The sequence below is a fragment of the Pollachius pollachius genome (assembly GCF_949987615.1).
Source record: "Pollachius pollachius genome assembly, chromosome: 15".
NCBI lineage: Eukaryota > Metazoa > Chordata > Actinopteri > Gadiformes > Gadidae > Pollachius > Pollachius pollachius.
The window spans coordinates 6554569-6567357 of record NC_136948.1 but is presented as its reverse complement, the minus strand read 5'-3'; the positions used below and the strand labels follow the sequence as shown (position 1 = coordinate 6567357).

Genomic DNA, 12789 nt, shown 5'->3' with positions numbered 1-12789 from the left:
GATATGAGCGGGGGGGACACACACACACGTATATACACACACACACACAGATATATACACACCGTGTATATATATACGCTCAGATATACACACACACACACACACAAACACAGCGTATGTACACACACACACACGCACACACACACAGATATATACACACCAACTCACACACAGATATATTCACACACACACACACACACACACACACCGTTTATATACACACACAGATATATATACATACACGCCGTCTATACACACACAAATATACGGTTATACATGGATGTGTGTATGTTTGTGGGTATATACTATATGCATGTATACACACAAACACAAGCATATTATATAAACACAAACACACACGTATAGACACACAAACACAGGTGCATACACATACAGGGCCCCCACCCCTAACCCTCACAGGGGGGGGTGGCGGACGGTCCGGGAGCCAGCCCACAGCAGGGGGGCGCGGCTGAGCCAGCGCACACACACGCTGGGAGGCACAGGCCCTCAGGGCTCCTTCACTCACCCTCCAGACGGGAGACCTGCTGGGGGGGAGACAAGGGGACAGAGAGAGAGGAGGTCCCGTCCCACCGGAGGGTATGCAGAGGATGGTGGCCGCCGTGCTGGAGGCCACCCTGCTATGAATGTAGGATATAAAGAGGGTGGTCAAACCCACCAGTAACCAGGGCGGGCTGGCTGGTGAGGCCAGTGGTGTCACTGAGAGTTACGTTACAGAGGAGGGATCCTGTTGCACAACACAGCGCCGGTGGAAACGGGGCTGACTCGGAGCATGTTTGACCCTTCATACTTTGGGGTATTCTAAGAAATTATCTTTAATTATGAATGTTTTTTTTTCATTTAAATATCAATCCCCATTGCAGTGTCAAAACAGTAGAGCTACTCTTTTCAGGCACACATAGTCCAGGGGCCCCTCTTCGGAGACTGGCCCCTGGCCCTACAGGGAGCTGCTGGCCATAGGGCAGTCTTTCCCAAAGACGCCAAATAAATTGAAGAAAAAAATATATATCTATATGTTTTTTTACACATTAGCATTTAAAAAACTTTCAACAAGAAGCATGTTTTTGATAGTACTGAATGTTTGTATTGTTCTGATAATTTTACTTATAAAATTGAATTTAGTTGAAAGGCTAATGTACATTGTGAGAAGAAATAACAACAATGAGATAGCCAAAACAAGGAGATGTGAACTCCGCCTAAATGCATTTATTTGGTCTCATTTAGGGCCGAGTATTGAATACGTGTATTATGTTTTCAATAACAAGTGCATAAAAGTGCACAAAATGGCTGGTTTAAGTTTATATATAAGGGGATGTGGAATTGGCAGTAAAAACGTTCAGGAATGTTCATTTATGCACAAATTTGTTCTCACGATTTTATAGATAAGGCCTATTGTGAATCGGGTCACAGGGGTTTGTAATTAAAAAAAAAGTGGGTACCCTTCAGGAACCCGGGCCCCCTTGGGCATCATGGCCGCTGGGCCTACAGGAACCCGGGCCCCTGGCCCACCGGGGACCTGGCCCCACCCTGTAGTTTACCTGAGTGGGTGCGGAGCCGACCACAGCGGTTTGCCTCTGCATAGCTGAGCCCCGCGAGCTGTCAGACCTACGACACAACAAGAGCGTTGATGAGAACCCTGACACCAGGGGGAGGTGAACACAGACAATAAGAGCGTCCATGAGAACCCTGACACCAGGGGGAGGTGAACCCAGACAATAAGAGCGTCCATGGGAACCCTGACACCAGGGGGAGGTGAACCCAGACAATAAGAGCGTCCATGAGAACCCTGACACCAGGGGTAGGTGAACCCAGACAATAAGAGCGTCCATGAGAACCCTGACACCAGGGGGAGGTGAACCCAGACAATAAGAGCGTCCATGAGAACCCTGACACCAGGGGGAGGTGAACCCAGACAATAAGAGCGTCCATGAGAACCCTGACACCAGGGGGAGGTGAACACAGACAATAAGAGTGTCACAGACAGACAGACAGAGGCAGACAGACGGAGACAGAGACGTACTAAATGTTGTCGTGGAAGTCCTCACTGGTGCCAACTCGTCGAGCCAGTAGACAGAACGCCTGAGGATACATGAGACATCGCTGACGGGTGGACATAGAAAGCCGATAAATGAAACAATGGGAAGACACTCATCATGCAAACCCACCGGTCGGGAGATCTGAGAAGGCTGGCTTTGTGAACAGCCAGTTGTTCTATCCGGGTTGCCATGGACACCGCTGATGTGTGTGTGTGTGTGTGTGTGTGTGTGTGTGTGTGTGTGTGTGTGTGTGGGGGGGGGGGGTTAACAAAGCCATGTCACTTGTGGAAGAATCCGTCTTTATACTCATACAGCTGTGCAGTCCATTATAATTTCCCTTTATGGGATGTGACTAGAACACAGAGGACTCCTCAAAAGGAATGAAATAAAAAATACCTCTCACATAATGAAAACGTACAGTGCGTTAATACGGATCAATGGCCTTATTTGCGTACTTTAAAACTTGTGCACAACTACACAATTATGCTGAATAATCCATAACCATGATTTTCTGAACGATTAGGAAGGAAAACTAAAACAAACGTGTTAAAGCTGGTCTTCAGTTATTACATGAACCTTTGCCTTTCAGACTCAAACTGTAGTCCGATGGTACATTTGCATTTTGAAAAGAAAAGATGCAAACGCAAATTATTTTTGGTACTGCAACTTTGTATTAGATGTACTAAATATCTATGCTAACCCTCAATAGACAATCAGCTTTACAACGGACCCTTATTTAGCAGATAACAGTACAGTGCTTACCTTGCTGTCGCGGAAGTTAGCGGTCTGTCGGCCCCACAGGTAAGGTTTCTACCTGGGATCAAGTGTCCACTCGGTCGCGTTCACTTTGACTATTAAAAAAATAATGTTTCATGGAACCCTACATGCCTATTGATGGCCCACGTTTTCAATTACAAGGCACTTAACATTTAAAACAGTCAGCACGTCACAAAAAAGGAAGACACGTTCATATAGTTAAAAACAACAATTTATCAGTCAATGAACACATAGTTTGAAAACAACATCGGAGAAACAAGCAAAGCTTCAGTAGCCAAAACTAACAGTCATGAAGCAACAAGCTTTTAATAGAATAATACTGCAGTCATTCTCTAAACTAGTGTTGTCATTTTGCTAAGCCAACTCATTTCACCTACGCATACAGGCCCCTTTGAAATGGGAGAACATTGACACAAAAAGGCCATCCATAGGCATCCATGTCAACTTCCACACCAGCTAAAACTCAAAGTACCATAATCCCCTGCTGACCCCGGAACAGTTTCAAACAGACGCGAGTCCCAACAGCGCGAGGGGGAGAAATAAATATCATGTTCAAATAAAAATAATGGAAAAAAAGACTGAAAAAGGCAGAGACTGTGGCAGGCTCAGTGCACACCATATACAAGGCAGGAGCGGGCGGTCTGGTTACCTAGTTAAGATGGTAGTTAACAAGTTAGGCAGGTAAGGGGTACTAGTCAAGTTAACTGGTTAAGATGTTTGCTATAGTTAGGTTCAATTTGCACTAAAGTCAAGATGGTAAGACTATTGGTCAAGCCAACTAGTCAAGACTAGCGCTTAACTAGTTAAGTTAGTCCAGAGTTACATTACTGTTTTTAACTAGTTGAAATTGAAACTAGTGTTTTATTAATGAAGATAGGTAGTAGTGTTTAACAAGGTAAGATGGGTACTGGTCAATTAACTAGGGTAGTGTAGTTAGGATGGAAGGGTTACTTTAGTAAACTATTTTAGATGCCTGGTCGAGTTATCTAGTTCAGTGAGTAATAATCAAGTGAACTAGTTTACAATGGCAATCCTCTTGCAAACTAGTTTAGATGGGCACTAGTCTGGCCAACTAGATTAGAAGGGCACTAGTCTAGCCAACTAGTTTAGAAGGGCACTAGTCTAGCCAACTAGTTTAGATGCCCCTGTTAGCAGAGAAGAGGAAGAGGAGCGATCGAGGTTGAAGATGACCAGCACTGACCAGGGATCAGTGTTAAGCAAGCAATATTCAGGAGCAACAGGTGTGTGAGTGAGTGTGAGTGCGTGTGTCAGAGGGTCTGCACGATGACGGGGTACAGCAGGGACATGTGTTCGGCTCCTCTGATGGGCAGCTTGTGGGTGGTGTAGTGGTGGATGACCTCGGGCACGGTGGAGAAAGGCGGGCTGTTCTCCCCCAGGACGTAGCGGCCGTCAGGGGACAGGCTGAACTTCATGTGCATGAAGCCCTTACAGCTCCTAGTGGGGGGGGGAGGGGAGGAGAGACGGAAAGAAGAGAGACAATAATCAAAAGGAAGCAGATTCTTCGAAGACGATGTTGAACTTCACAGCCCCACCTGGGTCAACATCAAAAGCTACGACGTTCTTGTTCAATCCCTGATGGATAATATGGATATACATTTGTTTGAACCAAAAGGGCTCAGAAGGCCTGACGACCTAGCTAGCTTACAGCACACGGCTTACAGCACAGCTAGCACACGGCACAGCTAGCAAACGGCACAGCTAGCAAACGGCACAGCTAGCACACGGCACAGCTAGCGAACAGCACAGCTAGCGAACAGCACAGCTAGCACACGGCACAGCTAGCACACGGCACAGCTAGCGAACAGCACAAGTAGCAAACGGCACAGGTAGCAAACGGCACAGCTAGAAAACGGCACAGCTAGCGAACAGCACAGCTAGCGAACAGCACAGCTAGCACACGGCACAGGGCTAGCCCCCCAGGTGGCGCTCCTACCTCAGGGACAGGGAGAAGTCTGTGCGGCTGCTCTGGCTCTTCCTCACCAGGTAGGAGCTCTCCTTACACAGCGTCAGCAGCCCCTCGGCCTCGCCGCGGCCCAGCGCTCCGTGGTACCACCTGGGGGGGGGGGGGGGGGGGGGGGGGTAAAGTAAGCGGGAGGGTAAGTAGCAGAGTTAGCGTTTTCCTCAAACGGTGTCGGGTGACCGTCGGAGAGGAGGGCAATGACCGGACGTGTTTAAGGTTCAATGTTTTTTTTTAAAGAGTGATTCGGCATTTATATGCTTTATTAAAGAGTGCGACAGGCAGGAAGGTATGGGAGCTAGAGGGGAAGACATGCAGCAAAAGGACCGCGGGCAGGAATCGAAATCCAGGTCGCTGCGATCAGGACTGAGCCTTAATGGTAGGCGCTCTGCCCTGGGAGCCACCGGGGCCCCCCGTAAGGTTCAATGTGTACCATCTTTCCTTTAAACTCAGACGACGGCTGTGGTTGTTTCAATATGCAGTAAGCTCTAAGCGTCTGCTGAGTGGTTTAAACCAGTCAGTTAAAACACACATCCCCACTGTCACGCATGATGATGAGTCAGGGCGTGTCGACTTACACCTGTCTCTCCAGCGGCATCGCCGGGTCCACCCTCTCCCCCAGGAGGGGCGGGGTGTCCCCCACCATGCGCAGCGTGGCGGACCCCCCCGGAGCGGCGGTGGGGCTGACCCTGGGGGGCCGGGCCTGCTCGGGGTGCCCCCGGGAACGCTCCCGCTCCGCCCCCTCGAACTGAACTGCAGACGGAGGTGCAAAGGTTGAGAGTGTGAGTGAGTGAGAGTGTGAGAGTGAGAGAGTGAGAGAGTGAGAGAGTGAGTGAGTGAGTGAGAGTGAGTGAGTGTGAGAGTGTGAGAGAGAGAGAGTGATGTGAGTGTGAGTGAGTGAGTGAGTGAGTGAGTGAGTGAGTGAGTGAGTGAGTGAGTGAGTGAGTGAGTGAGTGAGTGAGTGAGTGAGTGAGTGAACAGAGCAGCATTCAGTCCTTCAGAGACTTTCAGGGGTTACAGCGGTCAAGACAAGGGTTCACATCAAACTTACAATGCAAATAATAATGAGCCTGAATAAGATAAATGAGAGTTGAGAATACAAAAAAGGCATATCAACTATGTCTACACTCAAGCACAAATCAAATAGAATACAACTAATGAAGATCAATAAGAAGGAAATATGAACCAACGAGTAACACGGCCCTAAGCTAAATGTGCGGCCAAGCCATATCACGACTAAAGTAGCTTCAGACTAGGGGTGTGAACGGTTACAAACAATTGTAAACGGTTACACGACCCCTTTTTTTTCGTGTACACGGTTAACCGTTTTCTTTTTTAATGTTTTTTAAAGTGGACCGCAGTCGCGCTATAGGGGGATTATTTGTTTATCACTTCGGCGGATGCGCGAGCAGAATGATTGCAAAAAGAAAATTGGTTTGACCGGTTGCCATGGTTATCTCTGTGTGGTTAATTGGCAGTTGCGGTGTTAATTAGGATGTTGTCAGCTTACTGTTACATTAAACTGTAATCAGAAAACGCGGTTATATGCTATAGACCCTATAGTATCTGTGGTATTAAGGCTGGGACGAATTTCAAATTATAAATATGCACACTTTATGTTGAAAGTATGGACCGTCGCGATTCCCATTGAAAGGATGGCCCAGTGATTATATATTTTTTTTACGGTTTTTGTTTACAGATTTTTCCTAAACGGTTATGATTTACTAACCGGTTACACGTGCACACCCCTACTTCAGACGGCATCTCCCTTCTATATCCCCCCCCCCCCCCCGCTGGTCTCCCAGGGGTAGTTCCCCCCCCCCCCCCGTACCCGCCAGGGCCTTAGAGATGTGGTCCTTCTTCCACTCCCAGGGCTGGTCATACTCGTCGGCGGGCCGCTCGTCGTCCTGCGGCAGCCTGCTCTCCCTGCCCTCGGCCTGGGGGCCGGGAGGCTGCTGGTGGGGGTAGGGCCGCTCCCTCTCCTCGTACGGGTTATCGTACAGCTGGTCTCCGTCGCTGCTCATCGCGCTGTGTTGGAGCTCTGCGGAACAACAGAGAGCAATGTCACTTTTTGGGAATCATAAAGCATGAACAGAGACTTTGCATAATGGATCATAAGACCTCAGTTACAAGACTCAGTCAAGTTTAAAAAAACTTAAGAAACTTACAATAAAAATTGAATTATTTTACTAACCTGGCGGTTAGTAAAGTACAGTTAATAAGAATCATTTAAGTAGTGTTATTTGAACCTGGTGTTAGTAAAGTACAGTTAATAAGAATAATTAAAGTGTTATTTAACCTGGTGTTTAGTAAAGTGCAGTTAATAAGAATCATTTAAGTAGTGTTATTTGAACCTGGTGTTTAGTATGGTACAGTTAATAAGAATAATTAAAGTGTTACTTAACCTGGTGTTTAGTAAAGTACAGTTAATAAGGGTAATGAACGCAGTGTTATTTGACCTGAGATGATCCTCTGGGCCTGGAATGGCTCCATGTAGCTGCGGCTGTCGGGGGCAGTGCTGGGCTCCCAGTCTGTCTGTGTTCGGGGGTCCGGGCGGGCATCAAAGGGGTCCGAGTAGTCTGTGTCCTGATCGCCTACGGCTGGGGCAGACGGGACGACCTGGAGACCGGAGAGAGAGACCAGAGATTGAGACCAGAGAGACAAGAGACAGAGCAAGCCAGCGAGACAAACAACCAAAGAGCCAGAGAGCCAAAGACAGAGAGACAGAGAGACAGCCAGCCAGTAACAGAGAGACAGAGAGACAGCCAGCCAGAAACAGAGAGAGACAGAAACAGCTAGAGAGAAACGGAGAGAGAGAGAGTGAGACGAGAGAGAGATGGTGAAAGAGAGCGAGAGAAACAACAACAAGGCGTCTTTTCAACCAGGTAGGTTGATCCAATTAGGCAGGTGAGCAAAAGGGATACAAAGGGACAGAACTAGAAGGAGTGAAAGGACCTACCGGTTCCTCGTGGACGATGACTGGGCTCAGTGGGTTAATACAGCGCCCAAACTCCTGAGAGTCAACTTTGATGAGTCTGTGTTTGGGAGAAACCACTTTGACCTGCGCGACATACACACGAAACAGCAACTGAATAGACAGGCAATGTTTTTCTTCCTACGTGTAACACTATGACTCTTGAATTAGTAGTGACAACACTTAAAGAAACACAGGACAAGGGGAAAACACTGGGCCAACTGTCTTACCTCCACTCCATTCGGTAGCACAGATCCAAATGCAGGGAAAGATGGGAGGCTCAAGGTTGTACTACAGCCTTTATAGCCACCATTCTGGAGCTGCTTATCAGAGGGCTGGTAGGGGTCTTCAAAGTCCAACTCTTTCTGAGCTCTGTATGCCCTCAGGATCTCACTCTCTGTGTAGTCTGGCCTTGGGGGCTGTGGTGGATCACGCCTACTGCTGCCTAAGTTGAGATAGTCTTTAAGCCACTTTGCCATGGATCTGAGAGGTTGGAGACAAAACGGGTCACCTAAAAAGGTTAGATTGATGCATGTCGTCACTTTTATCCTTATACGGTAATTTTGGTCCTATTTGAGCAATAACAGTGCAAATTCAACACACACACACACACACACACACACACACACACACCCACACACACACACACACACACACACACACACACACACACACACACACACACACACACACACACACAGCAAGTCAAACTGCTTGAATCTAAAAGAAACAGATGCACATAGTATTTTATTGTTCAATTGTATCACTGTCACTGTTGGGGCTTCTGCTGTGACACCCCAGTGCAAATTAAAAAGCAGCTACATCGTATCTTATTTAAATGCACTTATGCAGGCAAACTCTAAAAAACGACAAACTAAAAATAATTGTGGCTCAAATTAAGACTCCGTTATCTGGCTAAATGGTTGGCCATGCCTTCAAATATACAAGTCAGTCAATAAATGTGTACAAAGCTTTGTCCAGAAGCTCGCTGGTGAACTATACAAGCGTGTTAGCAGGGACGCTAATGCTAAGGGCTTTCGTTGGGAGGGCTGCTTACCCTCGCCTTGAGAGTCCCACCTTCCAGTAATGTCTGTGGGATCCGCATCAAGTGTCGTGTTTTATAAAGTAAAAAAAAAACATTATTAACAATAAAAAATACGCACAGCCTTGCAGGCTAGCGAGCAAATGCTGGCTAAGCTAAGCGTCCAGTCTCATTATTTACAGGCATAGTAGGAGGAGGCGATCCTGAAAAAGTAGGGTTATCCCGGTCTACCGCAACGTAATTTCCGGTCACTTACTTTCATTGATCTGTTTAGGCCAGTAAACACTGAATGTCCCGCCCTCTCTGGCTAATAAACGCCTATTTGGAGATTCTCGTTGCATGCGTTCCGTAGTGAGAGGAGAACGCCTTCGAACGAGGTTACAGACACAGCGTGCAGACTGGTCTAGACACTCTGTTAAAGGGGCCAATATTTCATCAATCATTTAGCCAATATTATATATATTTCATTCGAGGATTTTAGGCAAATATGTATATTGAGCTACTTTCAACAGACAACGTCACTTCTTTACAGTACTTGATTCATTATTCTGTTGCTAAATTGACACACACCAGCTGCTTTATTGACACACCCACGCACGCAATAAAGAATTATTCTATTTTATATATACAATTATATCAGAACAATTACAGGTTACAATATGTGAGGAATTTAATTATATACTTTAAAATAGTGACATAATGAGCAAAGACTTTTAACTAAACAAGTATGGACAAAAGTTTAATTTTATTACCAAAATATCTGAATTCAATTCAAAGACATTTCCATGTAACAGATGACAGTGAGTTAACCCATGGGTGCAATGGTTTCAGATGAAAGAGAAGCAGGACACAGACAAGATGTTAAACTGTGATACATAACAGAATCCCATAATTCATAAAAACAGTTCAGTGCCTGAAAACTCGGCTGGTCGCAATATATTTTCCAGTGTCATTCGCTTTCACTGTCCGAGTACGCTCCCAACAGGCTGAGGGAGGAACTGTGGACGGCCAGGGGGGCGGCGTTCACACTGTTGGCCGTTGGTATCCCTTTAGGGCCTGGAAACATTGGAAACACACGGTCAAGAATCAGTCATACACTGGGGTAATGCCTAGAACCAGTCAGAGGGGGGTAATGACTGGAACCAGTTATACACAGGGGTAATGACTAGAATCAGTCATGCACAGGGATAATGACTAGAATCAGTCATGCACAGGGGTAATGACTAGAATCAGTCATAAACAGGGGGATAATGACTAGAACCAGTGATAAACAGGGGAATAGTAACTAGAACCAGTCATACAGAGCGAGATAACGAGTCAAATCAGTCAGACAGGGATAATGACTAGATTTGGTCATACACATAACATTTACTTTTTACCTACTCAAACTGATATAGTTGTTTTTGTATTTAAAATATAATTAGTTATGCATGTTTCTTGTCATTTATGTGACTTGCTGCAGTAGTAATACTGTAAATAAGTACTACGTGCTCCATGTGTTCCATGGTCACACCTGGTTTGGAGATGCAGCCAGCAGGGGGCGCTGCAGCAGGTTTCCTCCTGACCACCAGAGAGGACAGGGCTCCTCCACCACCCAGCTTCCCCACGCTCTTCTCCCAGCGCTCCACCTTGGCCTTCTTTACACCCCCCACCGAGGGGCCCTGGGGGAAACAGGCACCGTTATGAGAGACGGAGCGGGGAACCACAGAGCGAGGTTCAGTCCTTTAGCAGATGTTTCTATGAGGGCTGAACGATGAATCTAATTCAAACCGACGTTGCAATCTAATAGAACGTGATTTGAAAAGATAAACATAATATGTATTTTTAACATTTATTTTTCGTTGACAATTCAATAAATAAAGATGTTATATTATCAATTCATGCATCAATTCATGTCAACACACAGGCCTGGCCTAAAGGAAAGAGCAGTTTATATGTTGACTTCTTCCAATGTTGCGTTGGTCACACTACAGAATGATTTATTGCTTGTTTAGTGAATAATACAGAAAAAAAGGAACTTAAAAAAACACTAAAAAACACTAAATTGCAATGTCAATATTGGTGGAAATAATCGCAATTCGATTATTTCCCGAAATCGTTCAGCCCTAGTTTCTATCCAGAGCAGCCAGCAGTGAGTTCAGGTGTTATTGAGGACCAGGTAGAAGGCCCAGGGGTCTCGCTTAGGAGGCCTACAGGGGGGCTGAGGGCATGGGGAATCAAACCATGTCCCTTACGGCTGGGCCTCGAACCCCCGAGCCACTACGCTATCCTGCTAATCAACAATACAACCAATTATCATCATCATAATGTTACTACATGTTATAATAATTCGAGTATTCCTGAAACATAAATCTGCATTTAGATTACATGAAACAACATATTGTTTAAAGTCATTAGTGCTTTCTATTGGAAGAATTTAGAACTTGCACATAAGAAAAGGAAAATCACAGCAAGTTAGATTTACCAACACAGCATTTATTCAAACCGTTAATTATTTTCGAGCAAAAACAGAGCTCAAAGCCGTTTTTTGTTCCACATCTTCCTTTCGGTAGCCAAACCACTGCCAGACGACGGATCCTGTACTATTCTTTTTTGAAACCAAATCCTCCGTTTCCATCATCTTTTCTCTCTCTCTCGCTGTTCTCACTCAACGGTAGGAGATGAGTGACCGGTCGCTGTTCTCACTCACCGGTCGCGTGTGTGACGTCACACACGCGACCGTCACACACGCGCGTAGAATCCCAGAATCTCACGGGGGGAGTGAGTGTGTTTAATGCATATGAGCCTGTGAGGCAGAGAGCCACAGGAAAGAGCGAGAGAAGGGAACACAACGACTATGCCGGCGGCGGCAAAAAGAAACATTACGTGCCAATTTGTATTCGATGTTCGCGACAGGGGCATTTTATACATCGCCTGGAGAACATCTCGCGATACATCGCATATATTCGATATATCGCCCAGCCCTAACTGTAATATAACAAATTTGAGAAGTAGTTTTGCAAAGCAATACAGTCCAATGTAGAATGGCACCCACCTGTGCCTCTGAGGGTTTGACCGTTGTGAGGATGTCCGTCGGTCTATCTACGCTGGACGCCGGGGGCGGGGCCTCCCTGGGCGGGGCCTCGCTGGGCTTCTCCTCTTGGTCCGAGTCCGAGTCCGAGTCCCGAAGTCTCTTCATCAACGCACGGCCCAGCATCTCTCTGTGGGGCGGCCAGGACAGGACAGTTTAGAGAAATATTACTCCTATATCCTATGCTAGACTATACAGCATATGGTCATTGGGTGTCTGGCCAGTTCTGGTTCTGTGTTCTCTGAGCAGAACAGATAGCTGCAGATGTGGTAAAGGAAAGATCACTCAATATAGAAATAAATAAAAAACGTGCACAAAGTAATGCCACACTTTCTTTCAACCTTGATATATATATATATATATATATATATATATATATATATATATATATATATATATAGGGGGGTTATATAAAATGGCCAAATATAAAATGGTCAAAATTTGGTTCAGACTATCTATAGGTCGACATCAACAATATATATAGACACAACTATGGAAAAAAAGTAAAAATGTTGCAATGCTCAACATGAGTGGAGGGCCAGCTCCAACGATGTTTAGCAGAGTTAGACCTCGGTGAGGGAGGCCCAGTGCGCGGCGACTCACTGCGTCTCCCTCTCGTCCTCCTCTCTCTCCCGCTCCTTCTCCCTCTGCTCCAGCTCCCGGGCCTGGCCGATCATCCCCTCGAAGTCGGGAGTGGCCTGCCGCTGGTTCAGCTCCTTCAGCTCCTGCAGGTTCTCCAGGACCTCCATCTCCAGCTTGGAGTCCCGCGTGCGGTTCTCCAGCACCTGTGGAACCAAACGCGTGCATCACTCCCGGCACTCCTTCTTTTAAAAAGACGGGCGTTGTACTATTTTAATGTTTTAGATTGTTGTTGCTTTTTTAAAATTGTCCATT

The 12789-nt window shown here is 46.2% G+C and overlaps 2 protein-coding genes across 2 annotated transcripts in view; both read right to left on the bottom strand.

Annotated features, from left to right (window-relative positions):
- Positions 1-3024: 3024 nt before the first annotated feature.
- On the bottom strand, positions 3025-9006 carry shda (Src homology 2 domain containing transforming protein D, a). Its single transcript, XM_079752937.1, has 8 exons — positions 8841-9006; positions 8014-8266; positions 7769-7870; positions 7269-7428; positions 6641-6850; positions 5388-5562; positions 4786-4905; positions 3025-4286 (listed from the first exon to the last, which is right to left on the bottom strand). Exons 2-8 carry the CDS (start codon positions 8260-8262, stop codon positions 4100-4102), a joined length of 1203 nt encoding a protein of 400 aa, XP_079609063.1. The 5' UTR covers positions 8263-8266; positions 8841-9006; the 3' UTR covers positions 3025-4099.
- Positions 9007-9551: 545 nt separating this feature from the next.
- yju2 (YJU2 splicing factor homolog) overlaps positions 9552-12789 on the bottom strand; it is a 4475-nt gene continuing 1237 nt past the window's right edge. The window contains exons 5-8 of the mRNA XM_079753028.1: positions 12499-12680; positions 11860-12025; positions 10339-10486; positions 9552-9881 (exon numbers count right to left, since the gene is read on the bottom strand). Of these exons, the coding sequence (XP_079609154.1) occupies positions 9775-9881; positions 10339-10486; positions 11860-12025; positions 12499-12680 (603 nt within the window). The 3' untranslated portion in view covers positions 9552-9774. The remainder of the gene's footprint in view (positions 9882-10338; positions 10487-11859; positions 12026-12498; positions 12681-12789) is intronic.